At 36.4% G+C, this 20,983-nt stretch overlaps 1 protein-coding gene across 1 annotated transcript in view; it reads left to right on the top strand.

Annotated features, from left to right (window-relative positions):
* Nucleotides 1-20,697, top strand: part of SNTG1 (syntrophin gamma 1) — an 807,514-nt gene extending 786,817 nt beyond the window's left edge. The window contains exons 18-20 of the mRNA XM_063450437.1: nt 8,885-8,977; nt 12,737-12,847; nt 19,774-20,697. Coding sequence (XP_063306507.1) covers nt 8,885-8,977; nt 12,737-12,847; nt 19,774-19,947 — 378 coding nt within the window. The 3' untranslated portion in view covers nt 19,948-20,697. The remainder of the gene's footprint in view (nt 1-8,884; nt 8,978-12,736; nt 12,848-19,773) is intronic.
* The last annotated feature ends 286 nt before the right edge of the window (nt 20,698-20,983 follow it).

Here is a 20,983-nt window from a genome sequence, read left to right as displayed (position 1 = left end):
TGTTCATTTATGAAATTCTATTTTCTAGTCCATTGGGTTTTTTCCAGCTTTTCAATCATTTAAGTACGCCTTAATAACCAATATCTGTAGGAAGACATATCAAATAACAAACCACAGTCTCCCATTTCTTTCACTCAATCTTATTGTAGTCACATAGTATTTACAGACTATACTGCCAGAGCATATTTTTCATTTATTTTTGGACAAAAATGTATACTACCTTTATGTGTAACTGTACGCCTTTTCCTTTAGTTTGTAAGCTTGTATGATTAGGGTACTCACTACTTCTTGATCCTGTAAATCAGGGGTTCTCAACCTTGTCCTCAGGACCCCCTACCAGTCCAGGATTTGGGGATTACCTGGGTGTGTCTAAGGTGTTTAGAAAAAGGGAAAAAAACACCTTAGACCAGGGGTTCTAAACCTTTTCCTCAAGGACCCCCTACCAGTCCAGGGTTTAGGGATTACCTGGGTGTGTCTAAAGTGTTTCGAAAAAGAAAAGAAAACACCTTAGAGTCTAAGGTGTTTTTTTCCCTTTTTCTAAACATCTTAGACACACCCAGGTAATCCCTAAACCCTGGACTGGTAGGGGCTCCTGAGGACTGGGTTGAGAACCCCTGCCTTAGACTCTAAGGTGTTTTTATTTATTTTTCTAAACACTTTAGACACACCCAGGTAATCCCTAAACCCTGGATTGGTTCAAGGGGGTCCTTGAGGACAAGGTTGAGAACCCCTGCTGTAAATCAAAGTTGCTTGTCAAACCCGCTACATTGTAAATCATATACATTATGTGCAATATCTAGTGAAGAAGTTTTGTAACAACTTCACTTTAGCACTTGTAGCTCATCATATTGCATAAATAAGTTATTTCCATTTGTATTAAATAAAATGCAAGTTTGTTAAAGATTTTTAATAAAATAGGATTTTGCACCTGTATTTTTGGTATTTTTCCTTTATTCCTTTTTTTTTTATAATATTTTTATTTCATTTTTATTTAACTTAAGGAAGAGCAGATATTATTACTACTCCTTAAAATTTGCCATCAGTCATCTGTTCCTAAATATTTTCATATCTTGGCAGAACCTACAATATTTTCAGTTATATTGACAATTTTCCACAGATAAGGGAGATTTCTCTTTGTGTTCTTTTATTAGCTACATCTTACAGAATCCCATTATCAAGAATCAGATCAGCCAGAACACTACTAAAATAAATTTCTTTGGTTCAAGTTACTGAAAAAGAAATCAAACATATCATGCTAAAAAAAAAAATATTACTCTCTGTAGTTGAGATCAAAAAAGGTTTATGTGATTGGAAAATAATGTTGAAAAAATAATCTGGTATAAGTGTTTCACAATATTAAAGCAGCACAACGAGATGATTAAATGGACTCATTACAACTGTCTAGTCTTAAAAATGTATCAAAGAGAAAAAATAAACAACAACAAAAACATTATGTTATGGACCAATAATAATAGCAATAGTACAATTTTACAGTTACAATATATCACTAAACAACACATTTAATAATAATGATAAACACAGTATAAATGCTGCTTGCTAAAAAGAAAATCTTATCTTTGTGACCTAGACGTCTGATTTTTTTGTAATTATGCTCATATAAAATTACATTAAAATAGCAACATTTACATTTGCAAAAAAAATGAATTGTAAAATTAATAATGAATTGATGACAATTTAGACATTTGAACTGAAATGATTCTGTAGGGAAAACCATTAATGGAGATCCCCTACTAGCACCCAGATTAAATTGAAAGAACATTTTCTTTGCACTGATGATAGAATAAAAAATTAATAAGTATTTATCACTGTCAGCCTTCCTGTTATAGGATATGTTTTAATGAAAGGAACAGCTGGTATGCATATGCAAAAAAGTTTCATAGTGTGTGCAGATACTGAAAATTAAAATTCAAGTATGGATAATTTTCTAACATGCTGTTTTTTCTATGAGGTGCCGCACTCAAAGAGAGCTCAAGAGTGCAAGTACAATAAACATAACTGTGTCCATTCAACTTAAAATAAACATGACAAAATTCAATTTATCTTCAAGCTGAGATTCATCCGACTAAATCATAGAGTAGACAAAAAAGGAAATAACCAATTTTCATTCATAGCTAATATAATTGAATGTGCCCTTTTCTTTTAGATTAATAAATACAAATATACAAGGATGCTGAAAATTCAAGTTTTACACTATGGCTTTGATTTAATAAACTTTCCAAATGATTTATCTATGTTTGCTTGTTTGTGGTAAATTACTATAAAACTCTGGTCTATGTGTGCTCTCTTGCCTTATTTTTCTGTGTTTAAAGGAGTACTTTCACTTTCAATTTTCATATTATGATTTCTTTTCCCTATATGTAAAAAAAAATATGTCTTTTGGGGGCATATGCAAGCAGTGGACTCAAATGGATTTACTGCACATTGAAAAGAATAACATCAACAAACAGTTCTCACATTAGAATTTTGCTCCCTTGAGAATGTCTATTGAGATGGCTACACCAAAGAAGAAGAGGGTCTGATGCTCTTGTGATCCTGACATTAACTACATACTCAAGAAAGTCATGGAGGTTCAACGAAAATTTACCTCAGAAATTGCAAGAGCACTCAGTCAGTGGCAACCAAGATCCAGGTTCTTGGGACCTGCACCTCAGACCTGGAAAAAAAGAGTGGAGGACAGAGTGCAGACCCATAATGACTTAAATAAGCAACCAGATGCTATGCTCCACCAAATATCAGTTCTCAAATCTATGGTTGAGAACCTTTCAAATCGCTGGAAAATAAACCATCCATGAGTCAGGGGCTTTGTGGAGACAGTGGTTGACACTTAGAAGTTACCTCACTTTTTAAAACCCTGCCCCTAAACATACTGACACATAGACAGAGTGCACTAGGGCCTGGGCCTAGTGCAACTGGATAACCAATTGCCACCCAAGACTTAATGTTGCTGTTCCATTATTTTAAAATAAAAGAAGCAAACCCCGCAAAAGTAAGGTATTTACCTGCAACATCCGAAAGTGAGCCAATTTTTCCATGATCTCTCACTAGTGACCCTGCACTGTTGGTGCGAATAGAAGTCAATGACAGACCTACTGGTTTGTTTTGTGTTTTTGTTTTTTTCTTTGTTGAATTTGAGAGAAAATTAAGTGTTTAGTATTGTCTTGCCAAGTCCAGGATCTGCTTTGCTTGCAGGTACCCATTTACAATAGTGATATACATTTTCTTATGCCTTCATTGGATACCAAATGGTTCCTGACAAATCTAGGCATTAGAATGCCTGAATTTACTGATCCCTTCCTTTGCAGAGCAACCAATCCCTCATTTGTCTACATTATTCATTGTTCCACTAATTGCACAGTTAGTTTATTTTGTTGTCAATTGGTTGCATATCTCTTGGACTTGGCAAAGACACCATGTTCTTTCAAATTCTGCAATGAAAAACAAACAAACAAACAAAACAAAGAAAAGGGAAAAGAGGGAAATAAAAAGAGAAATATCCTATAATGAAAATAAAAATAAATATTGAAAGCGAAAAAGTAAAGATGAGAAACCACAAAAAAAACTAAAAAATAAATGCTTTAAGGAGACTAAAACACAGTAAGAGGAGAAGGTAAAAGAGAAAGAAGTGCGGGAAAGACAGAGAAGAAGAGAAGTAAATGAGGTATGGTTACGAGTGCAGAAAAAAAAGATGGGTGGGGGACACTAGAAATTAATATAAATTGCAAAAAAAAATAGAGAAGGGAAAATGAGTGAGTAGAGTGGAGAAAATAGGCATGCTCACAATTAAAAATGAGCATTACCTTGAATTGGACAATATATGCATGCACTGCCGAGTTCATTATGGGGTGTCAATATAGACACTTATACGCAGTGGCCATTGGCACAGTCTCTGGCAGCTTGCAGTAAGTGTTCACCTGTATTATGTGTAGGTCAAGTCAATAGGGCTGCTTCTGCTAGCCAACATTTTACACAATAAACACGTCTGGTTTTACTCCCTGTTGTGCCCTTAGCAATGTCAAGGTAATGCAATATTTATTTATTTACTTATTGGGGTCTGCGTTCTGGTGCGTAAAAAGTATCCTTTTCAGGTCACTCATACTCACTTAGATGATGAAGGTAGATAGGTTATGATCTATGGGAACTTGAGGCAGATCCTGATTTTTGGGACACTTTGCCCTTGAAACACCGAACATGCGGTATTGAGTCTGAGGTTACAGAATTTTAATGCTGTAATAATAATATTTTTGCACTTACATTTGCCTTATAAGAGTTTCATGCAAACCAGCAAAATCGTATTGAGTAGTCCCCATTGGGCTGCTCTGGACCACTGCTGCTTCCATTTGAATTTTAAACATACCGTTTATACTCGAGTATAAGCCGAGTTTTTCAGCACATTTTTTGTGCTGAAAAACCGCAACTCGGCTTATACTCGAGTCAATAGTCTGTATTATGGCAATTTGCATTGCCATAATACAGACTGGGGCTGTGGGGGCTGTGAGAGAGCGTTACTTACCTCTCCTGCAGCTCCTGTCAGCTCTCTCCTCCTCCGCGCCGGTCCGTTCAGCACCTCGGTCAGCTCCCAGTGTAAGTCTTGCGAGAGCCGCGGCTCTCGCGAGACTTACACTGGGAGCTGACAGAAGAGCTGACCGGACGGCGCGGAGGAGGAGAGAGCTGACAGGAGCTGCAGGACAGGTAAGTTACAGCTCTGCCAGCCCCCCTCTCCCCCCACTGGACTACCAATGCTGGACCACCAGGGAAGGAGAGCCCCCCTCCCTGCCATGGATCAAGCAGGGAGGGGGGATGAAAAAAAAAATTATAATAATAATACAATATTAAAAATAATAATAAAAAAATAATATAAAAAAAAAATTAAAATAATAATTACTATACAATAAATAATATTATAACAAAACATGATCAAAATAATAATAAAATAACAATCAAAATGCCCACCCCCCACCAACACATACACAAACACACTCTGCATCACACACACTCACACTGCATTCATATGCACACACTGCACTCACACACACACTGCACTCACACACACACTGCACTCATACACACACTGCACTCATACACACACTGCATTCATACACACACTGCACTCATACACACACTGCACTCATACACACACTGCACTCATACACACACTGCACTCATACACACACTGCACTCATACACACACTGCATTCACACACACACTGCACTCATACACACACACTGCATTCATACACACACACTGCATTCATTATATACACACACTGTAAATAAATATTCAATTAATATAATTTTTTTAGGATCTAATTTTATTTAGAAATTTACCAGTAGCTGCTGCATTTCCCGCCCTAGTCTTATACTCGAGTCAATAAGTTTTCCCAGTTTTTTGGGGTAGAATTAGGGGCCTCGGCTTATATTCGGGTCGGCTTATACTCGAGTATATACGGTACACATAAATCAAAGGCTCAATGGAGAATTCCAGCAGAACAAAACAAAAAGATAAAGAAAAGTATTTATACAAAAATGTTCTCCACTTTAAAATTTCACATAAAAGTACATATGTCAGAGAATAATTGCCTGGCTTAACAAAAGCCCTTATTGAGTGGTAGACCAACAATTAAATTATATTAAATATGGGAATGTATGGGTTAAAACTACAGCATCAAACAAGTAATTCAATTTAAATGCTGTCCCTATTCCTGATATGGACAAAAGCTATTTAACCCACGCCATTCAAGATTTGAATAGGTATTTTACAGAGAACATTACCCCTGATATATTCACATAGATTCATAAAGCAGTTCTGCAAGGATATTTAATTAAAGTCATCTCATTTAAAGAAACAAAAAGTCCAATGATTATCTGAACTGCAAGGAGAGTTGAGGAAATAGGAGTCAAAACAAGGTTATATTCACCTCTATTATAACCCTGAGGATGCAGACCCAGAGAGATATATGGATCTAAGGATGGGTTACGACCTGATTACTTATGACATGGTAAGGGATACTTTTCCTTATTACTGGGTGATTTACAGATATCTAACTTTGCCTTGAGGTCTGACATGCTAGTAAATATGCTTAAAAAACGGTGTATGAGGGAGATGGTAAAAGAGGGCATCATCTCCACCCTTTATTCTGCTTTGTGTTCTGTCTCATCAGCTGGGTTCCACCACCCTATATTTCTGCTTTGGAGGGTTACATAAGCTTCTGCCTGGAGTGCAGTAGAGTGGAGTCTGCATGTGAGGCCACTGCTAAGGTTTCAGTGTGTGCAATTGCAAGAGCAGATATATAAGGTCATATTTCAATGGAATACTAACCTTGTAGAGTTGTTCCGCATAGATCATACATATACAGATTTCTGTTGGCACTCCTGTAGCCAGCATGGAAGTTATTATCATATGTGGTGCTTGCGCCCCAAATTAGTTCCTGTCTAAGGGATAATGAGATTATTCCTGCAGGACATTTTTCACAAACCTCCTGATACTTTTTTAGTCTTTTAACCAGTAGAGGATTTAACCTAGCACCAACAGAGGCTGTTTAATAAGATTACAGTGGTAGTCCTAAGGGGTGATCTGCCTATGAATAGCCACAATGAAAGTTAATAAGCAAATGGATGAGCTCACAGCTCTGGTGCATCATACTATCCCATGCCTTTAAAAGGTGTGGAGCACTAGGGTGATTGAAGTGACATGCTGTCCTAGTGCTGTCCTAGTACTTTTTACTTTTTGAGCTGATCCTCAATGGAGTTCCTTTACCTTGTGGGTTTTTTGGGGGGTGTTTTTTTATTTGGTTCTGTTCTTTTTTTCAAGTTAGGAGATTCCTGGATCCTCCTTATTTACTTAAAAATGGAAAATAGTTTGTAAGAATGACAACCTTTCATATTTTTTTCATGCTTACAATGTAGAAATCTACCTCATGATCCTGCAAATGAGTGCCTTTGTCGGTCATTGTTATAAGCTGTATATGGCAGTCGGCATAGAATAACCATGCAGAGAAGAGAAGAAATGAAATAATTTTTCTCTCTCTAGTTCTCTTTGTCATTTGCAATGTTTGCCCTGGATTGGTGTGCTTGGTCTGGGTTATGATGTAACTTACTTAAGTTTTCATAAACATCTAAACGAAAATGGAGCATCTAATGAATGAAAATATTACCATAAGTTATTGATGGTTTTCTATATTGTATTCAATGGTGTACACACATCAGAAAGTGACCGTTCTTCTTTCAATCTAAATGCAATCACAATTGTCTTGCAAAATATCCTTTAAACACACACATACACAAACATACATAAACACACCCTTTTAGATATATTTATTTGTTATAAAGCAATTGATGGATTTAAGTTTTATTTGATTCCTTAAAACCAGACAACATTTTAATATAACTCCATTATACATAAGGATTTATTATCAGTAGTAGTAGAATATTTTCTTAATAAAGCTCTAGTACATTCTGCATTGCTGTGTAAAATGACAGGTTCCAAACAAACTGACATATGAGAAACATTACATGAAATATAACATAACGTGTAAGGTCGTTTGAGCAAGGTCGTCATCAACCCATTGTTCCTGTAACATTTTGTAATTGTCTCGTTGTTTGTTAGATTTTCCCCTTTGTAATATTGTAAAGTGCTGCAGAATAAGTGGGTGCTTTAAATATGACAATAATAATAATAATATACATAGAACATACAATCTAGTGGGAGGTGTGAGTGATTGAGAAAGAAGATAAGGATGCTGAGTAGAAGAGGATGAAGCAATGAAGATGCTAGTGGGAGGAGGTACTGATATTTGAATGGTATAATATATATATACATTCTGGTCAGAAAAAAGAGGACAAGTAGTTATCTTTAGAGAGAAGTAATGTCCAATTTGCCCCCTGTTATGGCGCAACACTAGCCATAAAGTAATCAGCATGGTGCAGTTTGAAAATGATAAGGAACTTAAGGTTAATAAATAAGATAAAAACAAGAATATACATTTCTTAACAGTACATTATGCAAAAACATCAGTATTAACTGCAGCAAAAAGAACTGCTTCATACCAGTATGATTTCTTCATAGGAAGAGATTCATGTATGTTAAGATTAAACTTTTGTTAAGATATGTATTTTTATTTAATGAGGAAGGACATGTTTATGTTCAATGCTGCTGCCAAAAGGCAGTCTTACTTCTGATGAATATACAGGGAACATCTTGGTAAAGTTAAAATGAACTGACTTTGTTTTGCAACCCTACAAATCATATATCTAAATATCCGGTTCTTGCTCCTTATGAAAACAAATACAGGCTAAAATTGATACCTCTCATTCCACCACAACTAGTAACTTTAACTGTGTAGACAAATGATCCACATATTTCATCGTATGGGGCCCCAGAGATGCTAAAGCAATTTTAGTAAATCATTCTGTTGATTTAACAAATTGTGCACACACTTTCTGCCTTACAATCCAGGAGTTCAGTACTAATTTAGTTCATAACCACTTCTTTGGTAGGTTCCCTTACTACCTAAGCAATATGTTCAAGTGTGAGCTGTGTTTTTTTCCCTTACAACAATGAAATTGGTCATGGAGCCCTTTAATACAGAGTTCCACAGCTGTGGAATAGTATACCAGAAAATAAAAATATCCACCACATTCTTGAGATCTCTGCAAAGGACTTTCTCCAGCTATTCAATCTGTAAATGTAATAAATGTCAATAACTTTATTTTTTGTATGTTAAATTTATAGCATTGTAACAAGATCATTGTAACAAGCTTGATCATTCATACTTGAAAATGGGGGAAATGTCAGGTTATTCTGTACATAAATATTTCTTAAATGCTTTATTTTCCAACTAATTGTTTTTTTCAAATTTATTTTCAGTGTAAGACATATGCCTGTGTTATTGAAAGTCATTTAATGGGTCTTACCATTGATTTTGGCATGGGATTTATTTGTTTCGATGCTGCAACTAAGGTAAAAAATAACATTATCAAATGGAAAAAAAAACAGTAAAATTAATATAATCAGTTTATTGTCATAAAGTCATGGGAAAAAGCAAGTACACCCTCTTTGAATTCTATGTTTTTTTTTATATATCAGGACATAATCACAATCATCTGTTCCTTAGCAGGTCTTAAAATTAAGCAAATACAACCTTAGATGAACAACAACAACACATGACATATTACACACGTGTTATGATTTATTTAACAAAAATAAAGCCAAACTGTAGAAGCCATGTGTAAAAAACTACGTACACCCTTACTGCTTCCAAAGGAATTAAGAGGCTAAGTAGCTGGCAGGTGCTGCTAATCAAATGCCATTGATTAATTGATCATCAGCAAGTGTGACCACCTCTGTAAAAAACAATGTTTTAGCAGATTACTGGTCTGGAGCATTCAAGTGTGTATTAACACAATGCCAAGGATGAAATACATCAGGAATGAACTTAGAGAAGCAATTCTTGCTTCCCATCAAACTGGAAATGGTTGTAAAGTCAGTTTTATCTATTTAAAGTTCATCTTTTTACAGTGATAAAAATTATTCAAAAGTGGAAAACATTCAAGACAATTGCTAATCTACCCAGGAGTGGACGTCCCAGCAAATTCACCCCAAGGTCAGATCGTGCAATGCTCAGAAAAAGTTCAAAAAAACATCTCAGACTCTACAGGCCTCAGTTAGCATGTTACATTGGGCCATGTAACAAGACAATGATCCCAAGCACACTAGCAATTCTGAAACAGAAAGGCTGTAAAGGAAAATAATCAAGGTGTTGCAATGGCCCAGTCAAAATGCAGACCTCAACCTGATTGAAATGCTGCGGCGGGTGCCTTAAAAAAGCTGTTCATAAACAAATCCCAGCAAACCTCAATGAACTGGAGCAACATTGTAAAGAAGAGTGAGCCACAATTCTTCAACAATGATGCTTGAGACTGATAAAGTCATTCAGAAAACAATGACTTCAAGCTTTTTACTGCTAAAGGTTAGTTTTTCACACATGGCTTGACAAGGTGTATTATGTCATGTGTTGTTCATCTAAAGTTGTATTTACCTAATTTTAAGACCTGCTAAGATGATTGTTATTATGTCCTAATATGTAAAGCCATAGAATTCAAAGAAGGTGTACTTTCTTTTTCCCATGACTGTATATGTGTCTTTATGTTTTTACAGCATTGGGAACATATAACATTATTTTTCATTTCCAATGGCACCTGCGTGTCTAATAAAATACAAATCACATTCACTAAACTGCAAATTGTAGCTAACTGAAATCCAACAGTAAACTGGGCTATTTTAGCCTAAATTATGCAATTCAGATTTAAACTTTCATTGAATGCCACATTGCATACTGGCTAGAATAAGTCTCCAAGAGGTATTCATCTCCAATGGCTGTGTCATTCCTGGTAAATCTAAACGTATTTTATATTTTAGAAATAATAATTGAAAATATAATACAGAAACATCACATACAGGTGTGATTTAGAAACACTGCAAGAGTTTATCAGAGAAGTTTGAAACAAATCAAGAGCCAATATTCTGGACATTAAAAACTGCAATAAAAAAAAAAAGGAAAAAAAAGAAAAGTTTAAATGCTGAGATAATATAAAGCAACTACATATATTGTTAAATAATGAACAAAATCATAAATTTGACTGTGCACATGATAAAGATCAAATAGGTAATAATATCAGATTGTTTCAATAAGAAACGTAAACATACTGACCAGCCACTACATTAGAAACACATGCCTACGTCCCCCTCAGTCTGCCCAAATAGCTATGATGTGTCAATGTATTTACCCCACAAGACCTCTGAACGTGTCTTGTGGTATCTCACACAAAGACAATAACAGTAGATCCTTTAAGACCTGCAAGTTGCGAGGTGGAGCCTCCATGGATCGGATTTATTTTTCCAGCACATCCCACAGATGCTCAATCAGATCAAGATCTGGTAAATTTGGAGGCTAAGATAAAACCCTGAACTCTTTGTCATGTTCCACAAGCCATCCCCAAACAATTTTTGCAGTGTGGCATGGTGCATTATCCTGCTGAATGAGGCCATTACCATTAGAGAACACCATTGTCATGAAGGGGTCTGCAACAATATATAGGTAGGTGGTACATGTCAAAGTAACATCCACCTGAATGTCAGGACCCAAGGTTTCCCAGTAGAACATGCCTTCACCAGTCTGCCTTCTTCCATGGTGTATTCTGCTTCCCTCTCTTCCCCCAGTAAATAACGCACCCAGCCATCCATTTAATCTAAAATAAAACATGATACATCAGACCAGGCAATCTTCTTTTATTGCTCCATTGTCCAGTTCTGATGTTCATGTCCATTTCTGGGGTGGACAGGGGTCATCATGGACACCCTGACTGCCCTGCGGCTATGCAGCCCCATACACAGCAAATTACAGTGCATTGTGTGTTCTGACACCTTACCAGTAGCTCTTCTGTGTGATCGTAACAGGTTGACTAGCCTTTGCTCCCCAAGTGCATTACTGAGCCTTGGCTGCCCATGATCCTGATGCTGTTTGTTTTTTCTTGCACGGCATTTGGTAGGTTCTAACCACTGCATTCTAGGAACGCCCCACAAGATGCCCCTTTTTAGAGATCCTCTGACCCAGTTATCTAGCTATCACCATTTGCCCCTTATCAAAATCACTCAGATCTTTTCACTTGGCCATTATTCTTTCATTCAATACATAAAATTCAAGAACTGACTGTTCACTTGCTGCCTAATGTATTCCACCACTTGTGCCATTGTAACAATATAATCAATGTTATTCACCTCACCTGTCAGTGCTTTGATCGGTGAATATAAAGAATATAAGCCCAAGTGTAAATAGAAAGACAGGTGACTGAAATGTAATAGCTAGAGTGTCACAACAAAAACAGCTGTTTACAACTAGTGGAACTTTTTGGGGTTAATAGTGCAAATCATGGTCCAGTTGGGCTACTAAAAAGATCTTTACTATCCTACTATGGTAAGGTCTTCAAGGGAGTTCGTAGTTTCTACATTTTCTGTTCACAAAGATTCTCAGTAATTCTTTTGAAAACGATACAATATAATAAGATAGAACAATAGGTTTTGACAATATTTGATATTGCTCTGACTCATGAAAACATGCAGGTTTGATAAAGAATAAATGAAAACTTTGTCCTTCCCTGAAGAAATGAGACCTAGAAAAGCAATGGGAGGGAGACAATTAAACTGACTAATAAAAGTGTGGGATACATGTGGACTAAACAGTAGACCAGAGATTGATGGGGAGGGGGAGAGTACTGGAACCATGGAGAATAGCTTAATGAAGCCAATTTAGCTTCAGAAAAGAGGATAGACAGCAAGGAAGATAGTAAGGAGATCATGATAGCACATGGAAGAAAAGATGGATTCCACTGGAAAATAGAGAGCTTTAAAACATGATGAGAGAGCAGTAGGAATGAGAAGGTGAAAGCATTTTGAGGTTTGATATTGAGTCTGGTAATATTCATTATCCATTATCTTGACAAAACTTAACTTCCACACCATCCACTTAATCCATTTTTATTTTGTGATGTGTACATCATCTGTATATCATAAAATATGCCACAACTTTAACTAAGATAATATTAAATCACTGAGTTAATCTAAATGTTTGTAATTGACTTTAGTGTGAATATTTACTAATTATTTCTCTTTCTGCTCTCTTCTCATATCTTGCCATTCCTCTTTGTATCGGACTTGTCAAAGGCTATTCTATGGAGGTATAAGTTTTCTCAGCTCAAAGGCTCTTCAGATGACGGCAAAAGTAAAATCAAATTTTTGTTCCAGAACCAAGATACAAAACAAATTGAAGCAAAGGTAATACAATGACATAATTGTACATGATCTTGCAATAATAAGAGTAATGCACTCCATTGGCACAAAACAATCAAAAGGTTTCCTCTCTTTTCTGCACTATGCAAATGCAGACAAAATATACAAGTGCAAATATAAAGGGATACACTAAATTTCTTGAGTACTTAATTAAAGGGACACCTATTAAATATTTAACAATAAAGTTGTTGTGGTGTAAGGAAGTCCCAGCAACTATCTTTCCTTAAAGGAATTGAAATCTGACATGTCATTGAGGCATGGCTTCCTACAACAATGGTCCAACCCAATGCTCCTCACAGGAAAACATTAAGTTCAATGCTTTTCTATGAGCTGCAATTGATGATGTGCAATGTTGAATGTCACATGACCGTGTTTTACATTGTGATTGCAGTGGGAGCACCTCTAGTGGCTATTGGTATAACAACCACTAGCAGTGTGTTTAACCCTTTAATTTAAATATTGAATATAATATTTAAAATACAAAACGGTAATGTTTAAAGTAAATGGTTAACATGACAGGACCTCTGCACCCAGGTCACTTAATTTTAAGGAATTGAATGGTGCTATGAAAGAAATAAATAGGTCACCCTTCCTCTGGTTCTTTATCATTTAATCATGAAGCACATCACTTTGACAGTAATGACAAGAACAAATGACTTATTGCTTTCATTAATAATTGCAGGAACTAGTGTGGGAAATGGGAAGTAAAACATAGTTCATCAGTCATCTTCGATGTGTCAACAGTCATTTGTGACATCATGACCTCCAAGATTGTTTATAGATGCCATTACCTCTGTTAGGTTCAACTGTTGATATTATGAATCACGGGATAATCGCTAATATTACATTAAATTATATAGCTCAGACTTGGTTGCTGAAAAGCATTATGTCATAACGTGGTGGTGATTTCCCTATAAAACATTGTAAAAGAAGTACAGATACTGTTATCAGCTGTATTTACTGTAATTATTAACACTGGATGCTTACAGATAAAGTATTTTTGAACATACTACAACCTAGAATTCCTTATGAAATATTGTAAAGGTGGACAGATGCTGTTGCTAAAAGAGAGGGCACTTACAGCTTAAGTGTTTCCGAATATGTTACATTCTAGAAATGTTTTAGGCTTACAAAAATTGCAAACAATCAAGTTTGCAATTTTTTTTTGCCAGTCCTTGAGTATGTAAGAACATGCAATGAATGTACAATAAAAGTATTGATGTTCTGAGTCCCTATGTTTCCAGGTATTTCTGTGGGAGTTTTCACAATCGCACAGAAGATTTTTTAATTTTTTTGATGTAGTGGTTGAGATATGCATGCTAGTATACATAGTTTGGGATATTGTCAATGATGCTAGTGTGTTTTTTTTTTTACATTGGGCTTAGTAAATCATACTTTTTAAAACTGAGAATGTTGTCATAACACAATATGAGGTAATATATAAATAAACATATATGCTGTATTTAGAAATGGTTATATTCATTTTAGAAAACTGTTAAAAAAAAGAAATGGAAATATATATTTTTAGCACATTTTTTAAGGATAGATAAAGTCACTGAATTTAAATGGCAATATATTCTCACCATTCTCATCAGTTACAAATGATTGCAATTTGTGTAACTTTTGGAAGGTCAGAGAGTTGTCCAAAATCCATTATTCCAAATGATCACAAGAGTGTATCGCAAAGCAAATTACATTGGCAAGGATTATTATTATTATTATTATTATTATTATTATTATGGTATTTATATAGCGCCATCAAATTCCACAGCGCTTTACAATGGGTGGACGAACAGACATGTAGTTGTAACCAGACAAGTTGGACACACAGGAACAGAGGGGTTGAGGGTCCTGCTCAATGAGCTTACATGCTAGAGGGAGTGGGGTAAAATGACACAAAAAGGTAAGGATAGTATCAGACTAGTGACAGTTGCAGAAGAGGAATCAGTCAGGACGGAGCTATTAACACTTTAATTGATATGCTTTTATGAAGAAGTGGGTTTTGAATGATTTTTTTGAAGGAGTGGAGACTGGGTGAGCATCTAACGGAGGAGGGAAGCAAGTTCCACAGGATCGGTGCAGCCCTCGAGAAATCTTGAAGGCGAGCATCAGAGGTGGGAGTAAGGACAGAAGATAGACGTAAGTCTTCAGCAGATCGTAAGGGCCTAGACGGGACATACTTGTGTTTAAGGGAGGATAGATAGGTGGGAGCAGCATTATGTAGAGATTTGAAAGCAAGAACCAGAATTTTAAATTGAGCTCTATATTTTATAGGATTTAACATTTGATAGAATAAAAGATGATTGGTGGTTCGGGAAAGCCCATATATGTTGATTTTAATCACAGATAAAGTAAGAAATGAACAATGGAAGTAAAAGAAAGAAGAGCGGTACAAAAATAATTTACATTTGTATATTATATCTCTAATAAATACCTAATATATAAATATAGACACTTGATCTGTGAACCAAATTATGGGTAAATGGGATGTGAACAGTGGCATACCTACCACAGTCGCAGGGGTCGCAGGGGAGCCTGGTCACAGCTGTGACCCCTGCGACCATGGGCCACTAGCATAGCTTCAGGGTGCTCCCCCTCCTGCAAGTCTCTAAATGTAGCATGTCAGGGGAAAGGGGTCTAACAGGGAGTGCTCCCAGTACTTCCTGTCAGACTGGGTACGGCTGCCAGCTTGTTGGTGAGTTGGTAGATGAGGGGGATTGTAGAGAGACACATGGAGGGGTGGGGAGGCAGAATAAGAATTGAAGGGGCAAGGGGGACAAAATTAAACACATGGAGGGGTGGAGGTGATGGAATGAGATGCATGGAGGGGTTGAGGAGAGGTGAGAAAGACACATGGGGCAGAATAAGACATAGAAGGGCTCACGGGAGTGAATTAGATACATGGAGATTGGGGGGTAAGATACATGGAGGGGCTGGAGGATGCTAGAATGAGACACATGGAGGGACTGAGGGGAGGTGGGATTGCCACACGGGGGACAGAATAAGACATGGTCGGGCTGGAGGGGAGAAAATGAGAGACATGGAGGTGTGGAGGAGATGAGACACATGGAGGGGCTGGGATACAGAATGAGACACATGTATCATCTGGGGAGAAGAATGAGACACTTGGATAGTCCAGGGGGGATTAGACACATGGAGATGTTTGGGAGTGAGAGACAAATGGAGCAGCTGGGAGTAGAATAAGACATAAAGAGGGTCTGTGGGGGGAATGAGACACATGAGGGGCATGGAGGGTCTGTGAGGGTAATCAGACACACGGTGTGGCCCAGGGAAATTTTTGCACCAGGGACTGGTGGTTTCTAATTACTCTCTGTATGTGAAAATGCACCTATTAGTTAACTGCTGAATATATACATAATATTTACATTATGTGTATATTTTGCAATACACTGATTTGTCCATTTTCCACACCCTTTTGGCAAATTGTTTGAGAAAAAAGGTTCCAATCACATGGACGAAATAGCACATGGATAAAATTCAATCCCCACCCACCCCCCCAAACATTTATTTTGCACAAGTCTACTACTTAATGCTGTTTTTTCTTAATAAAAAATTACATTATGGGAGAAAATTATGACCTGGAGGTGTTTTCTGGCTTTGCTATTTTGGTCTAAATATTTTTTTCAATTTTCTAATTATATTCTAATTTCCTTGTTAGTTTCCAACAGTTCTTGATTTAGTGAATAATCTCCACCATAAATAGTTGGTATTTTTTTGAGAAATGTTTATTATCAGTTTTAAAACATTACAAGTGGAAATTAAATATGGCTGTAGATGAAAAATAAGATAAAAATGGACAGACATTTCTGCAGTCTTATTAATGTGCATATCCAATCTTCACCAAAAATCAACAAGTCTTATTTCATATCTAGCTGACACTAGGAAGTATTTGATAATGATGAGGCCATTTTCATCTCTGTTTACTTATAAATTGTTAAAGTTTAAGTAAAAGTAAAGTGTTATCAAATTATGTCTTACATATTTTTTTATTGAAGATATGGATCTTAAAGGGACACTATAGGAACACAGAACATTCAGCTCATTGAAGTGATCTGGGTACAGTGTCCCTATAGCACTTAGTGCTGCAATGTTAAACATGCTAAACATTGCAGCACTAAGTCTGCCTCCAGTAGCTGTCTCCCAGAAAGCCACTGAAGGCGCTTCCTGGATCCTAACAGACCTTTGGTCCGGTGACTGTTGCTGGACGTCCTCACGCTCTGCATGAGGCCTCAGATTTTTCACCATAGGAATGCATTGATTCAATGCTTTCCTATGGGGAAGTCTGATGTAAATGCGGCCGAGGGGGGATGCAGGGGGAGCTTTACATTCCTGGCACTTATAGTATCCCTTTAATATAAAGTTATTTGTGATGACAAACGTAACCCCTCAGTGACATAGTTAAGCAAATCTCTGTATATCGTGACCATGCTAGCAAGTCATTGTCCTGCACTGGTGGAGATCTTCCTCTATTTTTTTCCTTCTTATAAGTGTTTAACCCCGATAAGTCAGAGTACTGCGATGACTAATGGTATTATCTGCATATCTGTTGTTTAGCTACTAATTCTTAACTGAAACACATTTTAATAAGTGCTTTAAAATATCTTTTAAGGAAAAAGCTTCATACTAGTTGATTGTTATTATTATTATTAGGATACCCTAAACAAAATTATGCGACATAGAAATAAATTCAAGGATTTAAACATAAATGAGATTCTTAATGTATCGCTCCCAACATTCAAATTTGAAAAAAATAGTTTTAAATATATCTAAATCTTATTAGAATAACTTGCATGCTGATAATTTATCAAATATATTCTATTATCAATTCCCTTTTACACTCCAGTCAAAATATTGTAGCAAGATCAATAACCAGCTAATCTATTCATGCAGTTATTCCAGATGTTCAAGATATTCTATCTCTGCAGCCTCAATTTCTACTCAAAGTGACAATCCAGGTTGTTTGGCGTTGAATATCTGTTCAGCTATTACTGTTTTTTTACAGTTTTGCTTGGCTTCATGCACTCTTTGTGTTAAGCTCGCAAAGGCATTTCCCTGTATCTTAGGCAATAATAGACATAAATATCTCCCCAAAGATATCTGTGAATCTCTAGGCTAAGATGTGTTGCAATGGTACCTTGCACATAGCCAGAAGCATTTGGTTCTGTGGTCAAATTTTGTTCAGTAAATTCATGAATGTTTTTTTTTTTTCTCTCTTTTATGTCTTTAGGATATAAAACCTCATGCTGATTTTAGTTGCAGGAAATCTACAACATGCGGAAATAGATATTCTTGGAGTACAATATGATTTGATGTATGGTTTTAGAAATGCATTTGCTTAGCTAAATATAAAAGAAGCCTATCTTTGACAGCACAAGCCATATAGCTCTATTGTATAATAAATCAGCAAGACTAGATGCCACTACGGATATATTTGTATATTTTAATTGTGTAATGGCTAGATCATTTATGTATTACAAGCAGTTGAAAACCTTTAAATATGAATGTGTATGTATGTTTCATTGAGATATGTAATGTTGTGATTTTTATCTATATGGTAATTTGAGTGAATAGCTGTTTCTTACAGTAGGCATTGTTGAATTTTACATACAAAACAAGCAAAGAAAAAAAAGTTATCTGCGCACAAGCCCAAATCCCTATGCATATTTGCAGGAGGGTCATTTAGTAATGCCAATGGCCATTAGATGTAAGCCCACCTGCCACATCAAGGCAAATATCTTAGGTGCGTCCTACACTAACAATTCACCTTGCTACCTTGAGCTTCAGGCCATGAAATCTCTAATGAGACAGAGAGGGTTATTTTTCCAAACCCCTACATGCTTATTAACCCATAATAAGGAACACATGGGATAGGTGGCAGCATTGTAACATAGCTGTGTGATACAAAAGTGAATACAAATACACAAAAATCAGTGCTGTGCTCAGACTCCCACTACTCTTGGGCAGCAGCAATGACCATAGCACACATTGAATTTTAAATCAGTAATAATTAATAATACAAAATATACACACTAAAAGGAATCTGGAGTATATCCAGATTCTGTTTATAATTTGGCTGATGTGTGTCACAATATCTGTCCCTCGCAGCACCGTGCAATCACAGGAATTATGTATTTTCTGAGTTCTGATGCACACATCAGACCTAATTTCCTGGTGCTTTTTTATGACATCACAAATAATGTCGACACCTTCCATTAGTCTCCTTTTATAGTGTCAGCCCATGTGTTGCTTTTTCATGATGTATACAGGCTTGCGACTTCAGTGACCAATTACTACCCAGTATAGGGTATATATACTTCCTGGTTGTCCTTGTTTCCTTGCCCTGTCGTGGTTTTAGTTACCTGAAAGTGTATATTGGATTTCCTGTTTTCTGACCTTGGCTTGTTTGACTATTCTTGCTCTCTGTTATCCTGATCTTGGCCTTGCTATCGATTCCGTGTCCTGACATGGTAATTAATTACAAGACAACCTATCAAAAAGCTCTGACCATTTCTGTAGCTTTGGGATTAGGGTATATGGTGGGTTGCAATTTAGTTTTTTTGCCCAAATAGCTGATAGGCTCAAATTTGGCTGAATCCCCAAGTCTAGTATGGAGAGTAGCATTTTATTATGGGGATAATAGTTCATATAACTTATTCTGATAATAAACTCCTTATTAGATGGTTATCTGGAAGTTAGGAACGGAGGTCTGTTATTGTTAGGTCTCGAACCCAGGTATAGAGGGTCCTTGTGCAAACCATGAAGTAAAACAGGTCCCTGTGAGGGAAACAATTGGGGCAAATACAATGTAGTATGTAAGAAGAAGACTTCACAAAGGAGTATATATAGGTTTGTAGCATAAACTGAATGTTTTTCTTCTCTTTTCTTTACAGGAATTGGAGTTCTCCAATCTTTTTGCAGTACTTCATTGTATTCACTCATTCTTTGCTGCTAAAGTTGCATGCTTGGACCCTCTTTTTGTTGACAGTCAGGGTGCAGCCTTTTCTGCAGTAACAACTACTTCTTGTGCCGCAGCGGGTGGCTCTAAAGTGAAGTATACCACTTGACATGACTTCGAAACAAGTATACATAAACACTGAATAAATATTTATTAAGAAAGACAGTACGGAATTGCATAATGGTATCTACAGTTGATGAACATTTGTGATCTTTTTAAGCAGGAAAGCAGTTTTATGGGTTCCTATGTATGATCACACACTGTATAATTCAAAATGCATCTAATTTCATCACAATAATGGTGAACCCAGAAGAACAAGGACAAACTTTTATGATGATCTCTATTTTATTTTTAGTGCTCAGAAATAAAATTAAATAAATATATGAAGTCAAAACTCCACACAGCAAGAAGAACTTTGCACTTATTTTCTAACACAACCAAGTGCCCAAGTACCGATGGATTGGAATCTCTTTTTTGGATGCAATGCATATTGATAAATTTAAAATAAAATAAAAATGTATATGATAGACTTATTAACTAGTAACACAATGCAGTATGAAAAATAAGCTATATAGTATTGTTTTGTATTATCCTTTCAGTTTTAATTATTTTTTTCTAAGCACGGTATGGTATTAACCCCTTAAGGATGGTGGGCATGCTATGTCGTCCTTGGAGACAAGGCTCTAAACACCATCGGGCGGCATAGCACGTCCCTGCTGTCCTGGCCACTTACCTGCTCGCCTGCAATCCCCTGCCCGCGATCACAGTGGGGGGACTTAGATGGCATCCCAGGATGGCATCGTTGCGAGGACCTCACGATCACATGGACTGAATAGCCGTCCATACCAGTGCCAGCAGGGGAAGTGTCTGGAATGACAGGTAGTCCCCCTGCTGCCTGAAATAAATTTTAAAAAAAGTTTATCACATTTTTTTTACATTTTATTCATATTAAATTATGTTTCATAGCTAAATATTTGATGTTAAATGAAAGTCCTGTTTCTCCTGAATAAAATGATATATAATAAGTGTGGGTGCACTTAATATGAAAGAGGTGAATTACGGTTGAATAGAAATATAGTCAAATTCAGAGTTTTGTTTCTGTTTTATTTTGATCAAAACATGAACATTTGGCTCAGTCCTTAAGG

The sequence above is a fragment of the Pelobates fuscus genome, chromosome 4 (genome assembly GCF_036172605.1).
Source record: "Pelobates fuscus isolate aPelFus1 chromosome 4, aPelFus1.pri, whole genome shotgun sequence".
Lineage (NCBI taxonomy): Eukaryota > Metazoa > Chordata > Amphibia > Anura > Pelobatidae > Pelobates > Pelobates fuscus.
The sequence above is the reverse complement of the archived record's forward strand: the minus strand, read 5'-3'. Positions and strand labels throughout refer to the sequence as shown.